The sequence below is a fragment of the Mastomys coucha genome, unplaced genomic scaffold (genome assembly GCF_008632895.1).
Source record: "Mastomys coucha isolate ucsf_1 unplaced genomic scaffold, UCSF_Mcou_1 pScaffold21, whole genome shotgun sequence".
Taxonomy (NCBI): domain Eukaryota; kingdom Metazoa; phylum Chordata; class Mammalia; order Rodentia; family Muridae; genus Mastomys; species Mastomys coucha.
The window spans coordinates 16,250,636-16,265,779 of record NW_022196904.1 but is presented as its reverse complement, the minus strand read 5'-3'; the positions used below and the strand labels follow the sequence as shown (position 1 = coordinate 16,265,779).

The 15,144-nt window shown below is 51.1% G+C and overlaps 2 protein-coding genes across 3 annotated transcripts in view; one reads left to right on the top strand and one right to left on the bottom strand.

Annotated features, from left to right (window-relative positions):
* The first annotated feature begins 380 nt into the window (after positions 1-380).
* Gipr (gastric inhibitory polypeptide receptor) lies at positions 381-10,966 on the top strand. The gene is made up of 14 exons (XM_031385532.1): positions 381-482; positions 1,440-1,599; positions 1,946-2,045; positions 2,427-2,534; positions 2,968-3,071; positions 3,749-3,852; positions 4,025-4,169; positions 5,800-5,959; positions 6,139-6,199; positions 6,489-6,558; positions 6,683-6,771; positions 6,863-7,001; positions 9,177-9,218; positions 9,296-10,966. The coding sequence occupies exons 2-14, from the start codon at positions 1,537-1,539 to the stop codon at positions 9,488-9,490; spliced, it is 1,380 nt and encodes a 459-aa protein (XP_031241392.1). The 5' UTR covers positions 381-482; positions 1,440-1,536; the 3' UTR covers positions 9,491-10,966.
* A 2,447-nt stretch (positions 10,967-13,413) lies between these two features.
* Positions 13,414-15,144, bottom strand: part of Snrpd2 (small nuclear ribonucleoprotein D2 polypeptide) — a 4,399-nt gene continuing 2,668 nt past the window's right edge. For both annotated transcript variants that reach the window (XM_031385529.1, XM_031385531.1), the window contains exon 4: positions 13,414-14,456. In XM_031385529.1, coding sequence (XP_031241389.1) covers positions 14,282-14,456 — 175 coding nt within the window. In that variant the 3' untranslated portion in view covers positions 13,414-14,281. The remainder of the gene's footprint in view (positions 14,457-15,144) is intronic.

The window sequence follows — 15,144 nt, the reverse complement described above, 5'->3', positions numbered from 1 at the left end:
TGTTTACATGTATGTGAAGTGTCCCCATCCCTGGACACACAGCTGCGTGTCCCTGCAAGTAATTGGGAAGCCTTGGGTGAAGGACTAGCTCTCTCAGCATGGATCCCAGTTGTATAGCTATGAATGGTCGCGTTACTCTGTGAGTCTCTGCAGCTCTCCTGCTCAGCGTTTGGGATCCTGTGTGAAGCAGCATGAGAGGCTGTGTAAGTAGCTGGATGGCATAGTGTGTTCTGTGGCCTGGGGGAGGGGCGACCGTAACTGTCTCGCTGCTCCCTCTACGTGACACAGTGGCTGTGATAAACGTGCCTGCTCCACGGTTCCCACTCTTCCCCAGAGCTTCCCCCTCCTGTTCTCTGTTCCGCCCTGGCCCCGCCCCCTCCCAACACCCCAGGCTGCCAGCGCCTGTCACCTCTTCCAGAGCTCTCTGGCAAGCCAGGCAGGGCAGCTGTGTCAGTGGAGATTGCAAGCAGGACTCCGTACAGGTAAGGGGTCTCCATCAAGCCCCTGCCCTGGGCCTATCTCTCCCTTGACTGTCTCCCTGTCTCAATCTTTGTCTCTTTCTGCCTCTCTGCCCTGTCATCTCTTCACCTCTCTTAATCTCTAAATGGGCTTATTTCTACTCTTTCCCTTTCTCTGTCTCTCCCCTATTCACTTCCTCTGTCTCTGAGCCACATTTTTTTGCCTTTATCTCTTTTCTTGCTCTTTAGTTTCTGATCTCTCGCTTGTGTCTCATTGTCCCCGAGTCTTTCTGTCCTTAGCCCTTATAACTGAGTCCGTGATTTTGTTGTTGTTGCTGTTGTTTTGGTTTCTTTGGTTTTTGGTTTTCTTTTTCTTTTCTGTAGCTCTGAGATTCCCTCTTGAAACCCTGCATTCACATTGTCTGGGCGGGGGTGATAAGTTGGGGTTAGAAGGATTTTCAGAGCATCTAACGTCCAAAAGTCAGAAACCCAGGGTCTAATATCTCTCTGGTCCCTAAATATTTAGATGCTGGGCAAGCGCTATCCCTCTGACTTCTCGAAGCCAGGGAAGTTTTAGAAGATTGGGCTTTTATCTAAATTAAATTTAAAACAAAAACCAAAAAGCCTTTGAGCTGGGAGGATGCGAACTCAAATGATCTGTTCAAGTTCCCTTCAAGGCTTGACTGACGGTTTCTATTCCCTCCTCTCTAAGGACGTCCCAGGTTTCCAAAAAGTCTCTCCTGTCTAGCCTCCCGGTGACACTGACGCTTCTGTCCGTCACAGCTCTAGGGAAACAGGCCCCTCAGCAAACACCCCTCCCTGCCACCTTGGCTGCCTCAGCAACACTTAGGAGGGCCTGGGAACCGCTTAGCTGATCCCAACCTCACTTATCTACTGGAGGCCGCGCCTCGTCCTGCTCCGCCCTGAATCCTCACGTGCGGAAATGGGGGCGTGGCCTCAGACGCCGTGTGCTTCTGGCAGGTGAACCCCCGACTTGGGCTGAAGCCCAAGAGTTGGTTCTGCGGGACCCTGCAGGCCAACTACCTTCAGTGCCCAGAGTCTCCATCACCTTTCAAGGATGCCCCAGCGCCTGCTGCTTCTGCTGTTGTGGTTGTGGGGACTGCCACTCCAGAGGGCGGAGGTGAGGACCTCGAGAGATACAGGCGCTCTGGGATGGTTTTTAAGCCTTCCCCTACATTAGGGAGAGTTTTCAGGCTGCTTGCCTCTCTCCCTGTATGAACTGGTAGCTTCTCTTCACACATTTTCCCTCACAAGTCCTCCAGGTGGGGACAAGCTACCCCTGCCTTTGGGCGGTCTTCTAGGCACCCCAGTTCCATCTAAGAGGTTTCTAAAAGCCACCCAGGACTCCTGTGTAAAAAACTGGACAGCCCCTCAAATCTCTAAGGATTCTTCTGGCCTTTCCCAGCCGAGCTTGCTGCCTGGGAGGAGGTTACCCTGCGGGGGTCCTCCCTCCTTTCTTCTCTTAGACAGACTCTGAGGGGCAGACCACGGGAGAGCTGTATCAGCGCTGGGAGCGCTACGGCCAAAAGTGCCAAAAGACCTTGGAGGCCACAAAACCTCCCTCAGGTGTGACTGGAGGGCTCAGGAGGTGTGGGTGGGGCTTGGCTGGGGTAGGCTGTGAGGATCAGGGTTGGATTCTGAAAACAGATGAATCAGGGAAGGTAGCAGAGGAGGTGGGAGGAGCCCTGGGCGGGACCTGACCTGCAATGGGCGGGTTTGGGGAGGTGGAGCTTGATAATTGAACTTTCTAGAAAATAATAAGAATTTGGGATTTACTTGGTGGGAGGAGCCTGGAGTGGGACTAGGACGTTGAATGGGTGGGGTCTTGAGGTCTGGTGGGAGGAGCTTGTGGCCAGTAAGGGACTTGTGCAAGCTGGAGGTGTAGAAGAATGACAAACCAGACCACCCCTCTCCTTCAGCCTTAGGCTCTGTTTCCCTCTACCTTAGGCCTGGCCTGTAACGGTTCCTTCGATATGTATGTCTGCTGGAATTACACGGCCGCCAACACCACTGCCTGGGTGTCTTGCCCCTGGTATCTGCCCTGGTACCGTCAGGGTGAGGCCCTCATCCCAGACTCCACCCTCACCTAGCCCCTCCTGCTCCTGTCAGCTGACCCTATCTGTCAAGCCAGGTGTCTCCCAATATCTGTGTCCCCTGGGCTCTGTCACATGATTTACGTATCCTTGTCTTTATTTATTGCATGTATGTGTGGATGAATGAGCTATGGCAGGGGTGTGGTGATCAGAGGTCAATTTACAGGAATCCTTTCACCACGTGGGTCTCAGGGATCAAACTCGGGTCTCTTGGCTTGGCTGCCAGCGCTTCTGCCTGTTGAACGTGGGGGTCCAGGCTGGCCTTGAGCTCATGGCAATCCTTTTGCCTCGGCTTCCCAAATGTGTACAAAAGTTTACAGTGGCGAACTGCTACACCTCTTTCTCTGACACCCCTCCCCCAACCCCCACACCACCCACCCCTTATGTTCCCATAGTGTCTGCAGGCTTCGTCTTCCGCCAGTGTGGCAGTGATGGCCAGTGGGGATCTTGGAGAGACCACACTCAGTGTGAGAATCCAGAGAAGAATGGGGCCTTTCAGGTGAGCGGGGTGGGGGTGGGGATTCAGGCTAGGGTGTCTGGGGAGAGTTTCAAAAAAAAAAAAGACCTCACGAGTTTCAGGCCCAACTGACACCTCTTGTACTGAGTAGAACTCTGGGTTGTAAGTAATTAAAATCCAACTCAGGAAACATGGTGGTGGCTGCGGTGGCGGCACACGTCTTAATCCCAGCATTGGGAGGAAGGCAGAGGCAGGCAGATCGCTGAGCTTGAGGTCAGCCTGGTCTACAGAGTGAGTTCCAGGAGAGCCAGGGCTGTACAATGAAACCTTGTCTTGGAAAAAACAAAGATATATACATATATGTATATATATATACATATATATACATATATATACACACACACACAAAATCTGGTATGTCTGTGTGTGTGTGTGTGCGTGTGCGTGCGTGTGTGTGTGTGTGTGTGTGTGTGTGAGTTTGTGTGTGTATGAATGTGCCCACGCAGCCTTGGAGGTGAAGGGTGGAGTCAACACCACTTAAAGAAGTACAAGTGGAGCTTCAAGGAGAAAATAGGCGATTTGCAGCGCCAATTCGGAGCGAAGGAACATTTTTCCCAGAAAAGACCAGGGTGTGAGGGGAGGGGTGGTGGATAGCCCCGTCTCTCCTCTGGACCAGCTGAAAGAGTCGCGGCTTCTCTCGCTTTCCTCGTCTCTGCCAGGACCAGAAGCTGATCCTGGAGCGCCTGCAGACCGTGTATACCGTTGGCTACTCCCTGTCCCTGGCCGCTCTGCTGCTAGCCCTGCTCATATTAAGTTTGTTCAGGTGCGACCCACCAACTCTGCGTGCTGTGGTGGAGACTGGGCCTGGGTTTCTTCGCTAAGATGGGAGATAGTGTGGCTCTAGGGGAAAGGATGGGGGGCCGCTTCAAGGGACTCGATGCCTGAGGACAGTTCTACAGTGGCTCCCGGCCCTTTTTGTCTCTCACATCCCCCAGGCGGCTGCACTGCATTCGTAATTACATTCACATGAACCTGTTCACGTCTTTCATGCTGCGGGCTGCAGCCATCCTCACCAGAGACAAGCTATTGCCTCCACTGGGTCCCTACACTGGGGACCAGACCCCTACGCTGTGGAACCAGGTACTCCATCTCCTCCTTCCAGGTGGGATCAAGAAGTTTCCCATCTATTTCCATACCTTTCCTCATCGCTACGTAGTGAGAGCTTGGGTGACAGGATGGGAGGAAGAAACCAAGGGATCAGGAAGGAACCAGTTTGTTCCTTGAGGCAGGGAGATGAAACTCAGGGCTGTGAACAAAGGACTTTACTAATTGTGTGTAGGGGGGCGGGTGATGCTCTTGAGGGTGAAGTTCACTAATAGAGTACCTGGTTCAGTACTGGGGAAATGAAAAGAAAGATTAAGAGGCCACCAGGCTGAAGAGATGGCTCAGTAGTTAAGAGCACTGCCTGCTCTTGCAGACGACCTGGATTGATTCCTAGCATACCCACAGCAGCTCACAACCATCTGTAACTCCAGTTGTAGGGGATCCGATGCTCTCTTCTGACCTGCATGTGATGCACAGACATGCATGTAGGCAAAATGTCTCTACATATAAAATAGAGGAAGAAAAGAGATGTCTCAGTATTTAGCGGCATTGGCTTATGAGCCTGATGATTCAACCCCAGACCCCACACGGTGGCACACTCCTAAAAGGTCTCTGACCTTCACACACCTGTGGGAGCACAGCTTGGCATTTCCTTTTTTTTGGGGGGGGGGTCAAGACGGGGTTTCTCTGTATAGCCTTGGCTGTCCTGGAACTCACTCTGTAGACCAGGCTGGCCTCAAACTCAGAAATCTGCCTATCTCTGCCTCCCAAGTGCTGGGATTAAAGGCGTGCGCCACCATATGTGTGAGTGTTTTCCTGTATGTATGTATGTATGTATGTATGTATGTATGTATGTATGTATGATTAGTCCATGTACAAGCCTGGTGCCCTCAGAGGCCAGAAAAGGGTATCAGATCCCCTGGAGCTGGAGTTACAAACAATTGTGAGCTGCAATGTGGGTGCTGGGAATTGAACTGGGAAAAGACCTCTGGAAGAGCAGCCAGTGCTCTTAACCTCTGAGCCATCTCTCTGGCCTAGCACTCGGGAGGCCAAGTTCCAGGACAGCCAGGGCTACACAGAGAAACCCTGTCTTGAAAACAAACCTACATAATATAAAATATTATTTATTTTTTAAAAAATGAGCTACTGTGGCAAAGGCTACGTAGTGGGATTCTAAGGGTACTTCACTGTGGTAACAGAATAGAAAATGCCAGTTGTTAAGGGAATCAATGTGGGAGAGTCCTCAAGTGAAAGTGAATGTGAATAAGTTGAGATAAGATAAGCCATTTGCTGGAAACCCAGAGTAAAACAGTTGAGGGCAAGAGATGGAGATGAGCCCTGCCTGGTCAGGAAGTCCCAATAGTCCCAGTTAGGTGCTAAGCCGAGCACAATTGATAGATTAAAACCTGTTTGGGCCACAAAGCAAGTTCAAGGACAGCTTGGACAATTTACTGAGACCCTGACTCAAAGAGAAGAGAAATGGAATATAACTCACTGGTAGAGCCCCTGCCTAGAATTCCCAGTGAGGGGCTGGGGGCGTGACTCAGTGGTAGAACTTCTGCCTAACAAGCAGGAAGTCCTGGGTTCAAGCCTTACTACCACATACACAAAGGAATACATACAAATAATAAAACAAAGAGACTACCCTTGTCTGATGGCTTCATAGGCCCTAGCTGCCTGCCGCACAGCCCAGATCATGACCCAGTACTGTGTGGGAGCCAATTACACCTGGCTGCTGGTGGAGGGTGTGTATCTGCACCATCTGCTGGTGATCGTGGGACGCTCAAAAAAGGGCCACTTCCGCTGCTACCTGCTTCTTGGCTGGGGTGAGCCCTGACTCTGTGCTCCCCAGCCCCACCCTTCCCCCCAGCCCAGCGCATCTCGGCTCCCCCACTACCCACCCGATCCGCGTTTCCTCCCCTCCCACTCCCTTGGGCCTGGAAGGGGCTCGTGTGCACACTGACAGCTGCGGCGGGGTGGGGGGCGGGGATCGGGGTCTGCACAGGGGCCCCCGCGCTTTTCGTCATCCCCTGGGTGATCGTCAGGTACCTGTACGAGAACACACAGTGAGTTGCAGGGTCTGGGGGGCGGGGCCCGGGCTGGGGGCGGAGCTACATGGGATAGGAGGCGGGGAAGGGTGGAAAAGAGATGGTGCGGAGAGGGTGGGCGGGGTATAAAGGGATTATGGGCTGGGAAAGGTGGAGGATTTCCTGAAAAGCAGGATGGGGTTGGTCTTGAATGTAGGTGGACCTTAATGAGAGGGTGGGCAGGGCATGGTGAGGGAGCCTGCCTTATTAGGGGTGACTGGGGGTTGCGGGAGCATTTCGGGTCTCAGTTCTACCCTGCCTCCTCTAGGTGCTGGGAGCGCAACGAAGTCAAAGCCATTTGGTGGATCATTCGCACCCCCATCCTAATAACCATCTTGGTAGGCCAGTCTCGCCTCCTCCAAGCCGTGCTCAGGGATTTCTCGTTCTGGGGAAGAGGAGCGCCAATCCCCTGTTCCACCCCAGAACCGAATAGCTTCTGGCTCAGTCTCTTTCTTCTCACAGATCAATTTCCTCATCTTCATCCGTATCCTTGGCATCCTTGTTTCAAAGCTGAGGACACGGCAGATGCGCTGCCCCGACTACCGACTAAGGTGAGGGCAGGCTGAGGACCCAATGTGGGAAGCAGATGGGGCCAGAATCAGGGGCGAGAATATGCGGGCCACTGACATCGTCTCTTCCCAGGCTGGCTCGCTCCACGCTGACACTGGTGCCCCTGCTGGGTGTCCACGAGGTGGTGTTTGCTCCCGTGACAGAGGAACAGGCTGAAGGCTCCCTGCGCTTCGCCAAACTGGCCTTTGAAATCTTCCTAAGTTCCTTCCAGGTGCTCAGAATGGGTGCAGGGGCTCCGCCCTCCTACCTTAGACCTTTCTCTCCATCGGTACCCAGCAATATCACCGTTCCCTGGAGCAGCCACTATTGACTGGAGTGTACCCAGGGATTTCATTCATTCGTTCATCATGCATCCACAGGGCGGAAAATACCTAACTAAGGCTGTTGTCCTGAGCTGTGGGCGTGGGAGTGGTGGTAGAGGACCACGCAGCCTTCCCTAGCATTGCCTCCGGCTGAGGAGGAAGGGTTGTGGGGTGGACTGAGTTGGGGCTTAGGTTCTGGTACTTGCCAGCCTCCTGGTCTCCTTTACCCACAAGGTGCAGTTTTTTTTTTTTATTTTAAAGGTTTATTTATCTATTTTATGTATATGAGTACATGGTAGCTATCTTCAGACACACCAGAAGAGGGCACTAGATCCCTTTACAGATGGTTGTGAGCCACCATATGGTTGCTGGGAACTGAATTCAGCACCTCTGGAAAAGCAGTCAGTGCTCTTAACCGCTGAGCCATCTCTCCAGCCCAAGGTGCGAATTGAAGGACTTAGGAAGTTCGAAAATGTGAGGCCAATGCTGACGTGCCTGCCTTCCCTAGTCCCTACCCTGTTGGACCCAACTGAGCCTCAGTCTTCTCTCTAAAGTGGGAATAGCACCAGTCACCCCCGTGAGACTGTACATTCATTAAAGGAAGCAAGAACAGATGGAACACATTTGCACCTAGCAACAACCAGGAGCTAGCAACAAATGGTGGGCCCCCTACTCTGTGAGAGACAGAGGGAACACCCTATGTAAACAGCCAGTCATACAACTAGGGGAATGTTCCAGAATAAAGATCCCTGAGGCCAGAGGGTAGCTAGTGTGCTGGAGGGTGGTGAGCATGCCTGCAACTCCAGAGCAAGTGGGGCAAGAGCTGAGCGACAGGGGCAGAAAAACAAGGGAGGGGCCAGTTCCCCAAGCCCAACTTCAAATTTGTCTTTTTCCTCTCCTGGAAAGGGAGATGTATGATTTGAATTCGATATTAATGGGATTGTAGAAAATCCTAGGAATATCTTAATAATAGACCATGTTCATAAGTTGACATTAATCAACTTAAGCCAGGTATTGGGGCTCAGCTCATACCTGTAAACTGTCTCTCGCTGGCTAAGCATGTGCTCCAATACTGAGAAGACCTCAAGTTCCATAATTAATGAGTTAATAATTATTACTTTAAAAGATTTATTTATTTAATACAAGTACACTGTAATGACAGTTACAGTTGTCTTCAGACACACCAACAGAGGGCATCAGATCCCATTTCAGATGGTTGTGAGCCACCATGTGGTTGCTGAGAATTGAACTCCAGACCTTAGGAAGAGCAGCCAGTGCTCTTTTTTTTTTTTTTAAAGATTTATTTATTTATTATATGTAAGTACACTGTATCTGTCTTCAGATGCACCAGAAGAGGGCGTCAGATCTCATTTCTGGTGGTTGTGAGCCACCATGTGAGGTAGCCAGATCCTTCCACATCCCAGAGAGGTTTGGGGATGCAGCCTCATTGTGACTGGCCCACTTGCAGACACAGACACACACACACAGGCCTCCTTTATTAGTACTTTATTGATTTGAACTCATGACCTTCTGAAGAGCAGTCAGTGCTCTTCCTGGCTGAGCCATCTCACCAGCCCCAGCCAGTGCTCTTAACCCATGAGATATCTCTCCAGCCCTAATTATTATTTTTGAGGCTGAGTCTCACCATGCAGTTCTGGATGGACATAGAAGTCTGTGTAGACCAGGGTATACTCCAACTCCTAGAGAACTGCCTTCCCTCTGCCTCCAGAGTGCTGGAATTAAAGTCATGCGCCACCACACACAGCTAAGCACTACATCTTTTTAGACAATACTGCAATTCTTCCAACCACCGGCTTCATTTTTCCAGACGAGGAAAGGGAGGCACAGAGTGGCTAGACTGCTTGGCACAAAAGTGGTAAGCAGGAAATTGCTTTCTACACTCAGGACATTCAACTTCCAACGCCTGTTCTCGGTCTTTGGGGGTCGTGGGAGCATTACAGAGAGCTGGGAGCCTGTAAGCAGTTGCCCTCGGTACCTAGGACCAGGTCGTTAACAGCCACAGTACTTTGGGCTGCAAACAATGAGTCCACTGCAGCGATCTGATTTCGCTCCTCCTCTGACAGGGTTTCCTGGTGAGCGTGCTCTACTGCTTCATCAACAAAGAGGTAGGAGAGGCTAGCCCTCCCGCGCCCCCTGACGGCCACCCTGGGAACAGCGCCACCCTGAGCACCCCGCGTTGCAGGTGCAGTCGGAGATCCGCAAGGGTTGGCGCCTCCGCCGCCTGCTTCTCAGCCTTCAGCGTCCTCGCCCGCAGCAGGAGCTCGCCCCTCGGGCTGTGCCTTTGAGCTCTGCACCCCGGGAAGCTGCTATCGGCAACGCCTTGCCCTCTGGGATGCTGCATGTGCCTGGAGATGATGTCTTGGAAAGTTACTGCTAGATAAAGGGACCCTGTACAGTTATCGTGTATTGAGAGCCTACTGTGTACCAGCCCCCGAGTGGTGGAATGCTGGGAAACTGGAGGAGAAGGAACTGGAAGACAAGGTCCCCACGTGTATATGTATGTATTTGTTGAGGAATCATTTATGAAAAGAACTGAGGTGTCTAGGACCACCGACTGGGAAGCCACTTGTGAAAACATGCTTAGGTCATGGGTCATGTTTGAAAGAAGTGGAGACAGCTTGAAGAGTTGGAGGACAAGATTGCAGGCAGATGGAACTGCATTCGAAATGGTCCTGGGAACAGGAAGAAGGGAGGAAGGCTTCCGTGGCTGCACTGGAAAAAGTCAGGGCCTCCAAATGGGAAAAAGTGGGCAGAGGTGCAGAAACTGGAATTTCATCCCAGGCTCACTGAAGACTTTATTATTTTTACTTTATGTGTATGATTGTTTTGCCTGGGGATGTACACCACATGCACACAGCACTTGCATGTGCCTGAAGGGCAGAAGATCCCTGGGACTGGATGGTTGTCAGCCTCCATGTAGATAGGGTGAACAGAACTCCAGAACTCCATCTCTCTGCATCCCACCCCACCCCCGCCCCCATTCTTAGCAGCAGTGTCTCCTGGGCTGTTTTCCATGGCTCTCTGTTCCAGTTATTAGGGGGAGTGAGTTGGGAGCCCAGTGAGAGGAATGCAGGAGGCTGGACCAGAATGGAGGCCAGAGAGAGGTGGGAAGGACTTGCTGAGGGATTGCAGGATCAAAGGAGACTGTCATGACCAAAGGAGGGCGATCAAAAGGCTCTGGGATGGGAGGCTCTTTGCCTGTGCTAGGCTGTGGGAGAAGCTGAGCAGCAGGACCTGGAGTTGTAGGAGAGCTGGCAGCCAAGAAAGAGGAGCCTGGGGTCAGTGAGGTAACCAGATCCTTCCACTTCCCAGAGAGGTTTGGGGATACAGCCTCATTGTGACTGGCCCACTTGCAGACACAGACACACACACACAGGCCTCCTTTATTAGTACGGGATGCTGTATTTTCCCCAGGATTCCCAGAGAGATGTGTCTCGTAGCTGACCCACACTCCACACTTCAAGGCGTTGGCCCTAGTAAATCAAGCTTTTTTATGGGGTGGGAGGAAGCCCGGCTAGAAAGGGGGATGACTAAGGTGTGTGTGTAAGGTAGTCTGCTATAGATGAATGAGGCTCAATTGGAGCCCTGTTGGCACAGAAGATCCATGAACACCACATTGCTACTGTACCCTCCCCTGAGACAATCTTTATTGAAAACTAAAACATTATGTACAATTAAAGTTGTGTGTGTGAACATGCTGCTCCTCTGGAAGGCAACCCAGGCAAGGGGTGGCAGTGAGACCCCGGCATATGGTAGGCTTTGGTGGGAGGACCAGTGGAAGGCCATTCATTCATACCTGAACTGTGAAGACCCTGTCTCAAATAAACAGCAAAAGTAGCAGTAGCAGGAACCAGCCAAGTTCAATTGTTTTTGTTTTGAGACTGGGGTTTCTCTGTATAGCCCTGCCTGTCCTGGAATTCACTGTGGAGACCAGGCTGGCCTGGAACTCAGAAATCCGCCTGTTTCTGCCTCCCAAGTGCTGGGATTAAAGGTGTGTGCCACCACTGCCCGGCCCTAGTTCAATTAATTGGGCTACTGTATTAGCTGTCACTAAACTCCTAACTTGTCTGACGACCTCCACTTTGGCTTTGATCTCTGGAAAGGATTATCTGAAAGCAATCAAAGGCAGAGGCTGAATTGTTGTTCATATTCAAAACCAGCCTTATTTACTTGCCTAGTATTAGACTAGTTAGGGCTAAAGTGAGATCCTATCCTCCCCCCCCCCCCAAATAATTTGTTCAAGAAGTAGTGATGTACACCTGTAATCCCATCATCCAAGAAGCTGAGGCAGGAGTGTTGCTCCAATCTGAGGTGGGGGGGGGGCTCAGTGGGCAAACTGCTGGCCATGACAGTCTCTGGACCATAGTTCTGGCCCATAGTGCCCACATACAGGGAGAAGGACTTCCCATGTGACCCTGGGCTTCCATAGATACAAATGTGTGCACGTGTACCCATTCACATGTGAACATACACACTACCCCGTCACATGCAATTAAAGAAAACAAAGCTAGATAAAAGCACCGTTTGGACAGCCAGGTGCCCAGGACTGTAGCCCTGGCATACAGAGAGGCAAGCGGTTTCCATGTCTGGTGAGGAGTATTCAGGGTGACGGGGCAGGGACTGCAGCTTTGAGCCTGTGACCTAAAGGCTCAAACCAGTCTTGTTCCTAGGTGAAATAAGTGGGCTTCAGGGTAGCTGAGTGGATTGACATTGCCCACCAGCTTGGCTGCACAGCTTACAATTTTACTTTTTATTATTTATTTGGGATTTTGAGACAGTGTAGTCCTGGCTACCAAGAATACACAAGCTGTAAAGGCCCAGCAGCCACACTTAGCTCCCACTGTGGCCCTTTAGTCACCACACAGAGTGGTTGGCTGTCTTCCTCCATGGCTCTGTCCCCACTTCCCTGGCAAGAGACCGACTCCCTTTCTTTTCCTTCTCATAATGCAGAGGGAGGGTTGCTTTTGTGAGCCGGGAGGCTCCGATCATAAGTTCTTAGTACAAACTGACGGAGCTAAGTGGGGAGCAGAGCTGGCTCCTTGCCTGGCCCTGCTTCTTAGCCCTAGAGAGCCTTGAGGAGCAGAGGAGGTCAGGTACCTACTTTCACTGGCTTGGCATCATGGGTGCCCCCATCAAGTGGGAGGAAGTGGAGGGGCACCCAGGCTAGCTTCTTTCTGAATATACTTTCAACTGAGTCTTTTCTTTTTGAGATGATCTCACTATGCCTGGCTCACCAGGAATTTACCATGTAGACCCAGGCTAGCCTTGAACTTGCAGCAATCCTGCCTCAGCCTCTCAAGCTGTGGGGATCACGGTTACACTCATGTCTGCTTTTATTTTACTTGTTTTTGAGACAGTGTTTGTCTGTGTGGCCCTGGCTGTCCTGGCATACAGTTCTACTTTTAATCTATGTGCATTTGTGTACAGGTGCCCAAGGAAGCCAGAATGTTGGATCCCCTCTGGTTCTGTAGTTACAGGCAGTTTTGAGTTGCCAGATACGGGTGCTAGGCATTAAACTTGGTGGCCACTGAGACATTTACCAACCCTAGCTGCCTATCTGGATGTAGCTTCATTCTTTCTTTTTTTTTTTTAGGTTTTTCGAGACAGGGTTTCTCTGTATAGCCCTGGCTGTCCTAGAACTCACTCTGTAGACCAGGCTGGCCTTGAACTCAGAAATCTGCCTGCCTCTGCCTCCCAAGTGCTGGGATTAAAGGCGTGTGCCATCACTGTCCTGCTGCTTCATTATTTCTTACTTGGGTGACTTTGGGACATGTCAATGCTCTTCATGATTCTCAGTAGTTTCAACTGAATGAGCTGGATAGCTGTGGTGACATAGTGAGTTCCAGGACAACCAAGACTATAGAGAGAAACCTTGTCTTGTTATCCTAGTTGCTTGGAAGACTTGAGGGATTACAAGTTCAAGGACAGCCTGGGAAACTTCCTAAGAAGTTTCCTGTCCAATGGAAGAACTGAGGAGACGGTTCAGTGGTTAGGAGCATTTGCTATATAAGCATGAGACCCTGAATTAGAATTTGTAGCATGGGGCAGAAACAGACTTGCTGGAGTTTGCTGGGTACCAGCCTAGTTCTGTTCAATGAGAGACTGTCTCAAGAGAATCAAGGGCAGTGTCACAGTACACCAACATTGTCATACATATATATATAAGTGAATGGAGGGCTGGGGATGTAGCTCATGGGGGGAGCTAAGCATATGAGACCCTAGGTTCAATCCTCAGAACCACAAAAGAAAAAAAGAGAGAGTTCTAAAGTCCACACCAAAGCTGTTCTTTCTGGTAGCAGCTCAGAGAACACATGTCTTTATTGACCTAGCACTGCAGTTATCTTGGCTGCAGGCTTCGAAGCTCTGTACAGGGACTCACAGGGTGACGCTAGCTGTGACTTCCACAGTTCAGGAGGACAGGTTGGATGGTGGTGGCACACACCTTTAATCCCAGCACTCAGGAGGCAGAGGCAGGGGGAATCTCTGAGTTTGAGGACAGCCTGGTCTACAAAGCGAGTTCCAGGACAGCCAGGACTATAGAGAGAACCCGTCTTGACCCAGGTTTCACTCCCAGCACCCACATGGTTGCTCACCACATGTAATTACTTCTAGGGGATCCTACCTTCCTTTCCTGGCTTCTATGGGTATCAAGAACAGACACATCCGGGCAAAACACCCATACATGTTTTATATATATTTAAAGAAGGCAGATAGTCCTGACCTCCAGCCCATGATCTCCTAAATTTTGTGTTTGGAATTACCTGGGAGGGCAGAGACAGAGATACAGATGGACAGAGCTGTGGGTAGGACAGAAGGCCCTGTGTACAGTCCAGAACAAAGCTGGGTCCTTCCACGATCCTCTTAAATAGGCCTGCCTTTCCCACTTGCATAGTGTCAGAGAATCCCTCTGCCCACAATACACAAAAGTCCAATTAAGGTCCTTTCTGTCTCCTTTGCAGACGGAGCTGTCATATGTCACAGCACCCACAGGCCCTGTCCTAGTGCTCAGCCCAACACACTCCTTCTTTCTCTAAGACCCAAGGGCAGAGAAGACCACTGGAGAACATAAAAAACAAAAAGTACAGGGTTTTATTTCTAGCTCACTTGGGCAGGGTTCTTCAGGCCTCAGCAGGGCAGGGAGCAGGCTCCGAGGGCCAAGGCCTCCACTTTACTTGCCGGCGATGAGAGGGTTCCGCAGCACCACGATGACCGAGTCCCCGCGCAGGAACATCTTGGAGATGTAGCGGTCTTTGTTGACAGGCTTGGACTTCTTCTTACCCTTACCGCTCTTGGGGACCTCAGTCCACATCTCCTTCACATTTTCCAGCACCATGTTGCAGTGCCTGATGGGGTAGGGAGTGGGGGAAAAAGCTGGAGTAAGGAAGGGGTCATTCTGAGTGCCCACCTCTGCTGGCACTGTGAGAGCTCTCCAGCAGCAGGCTCCACGGTGGGGAGAGGCGGGCTGCAAGGCATGCACTAAGCCTATTCTTAACTGTCCCTTCTGTGCCTCAGTTTCCCCCTTCTGAAATGGAGACAGTCTGTTTCACAGGGCTGAGGTGAAGATTGGATGAGTGAAGCACTTAGGACCCCAGCAGAGTAAAGGACACCAAAATGGTCCTGGCTCTGGTGTTAACTCTAACTATGAGAGAAGCACTTGCTCCCTCCAAACCAGAGGGTCTTAGGGTGCTGGGGTTAGACATGTCCTAATACGTGCACTCCAGTACTGCACAGCCCTGTCCTCATGGGGCTGGGCGGCCATATGCTCACACTTGGATCAGTTCATTCCACAAATGCTTGCTTGAAGACAGTGAGTATGAACAAAGTACAATGCCAGATGTGCATGACTGGGTCACAAGGCAACTTCCATGCTAACTAAAACAATAAGGCAGGAGGGTATGCTTCACGCCTGTAACCCCAGCACTTAGGAGATGGGAGCAGGAGGATCAGAAATATAAGGTTAGCTAGGCGGTGGTGGCGCATGCCTTTAATCCCAGCACTTGGGAGGCAGAGACAGGCAGATTTCTGAGTTCA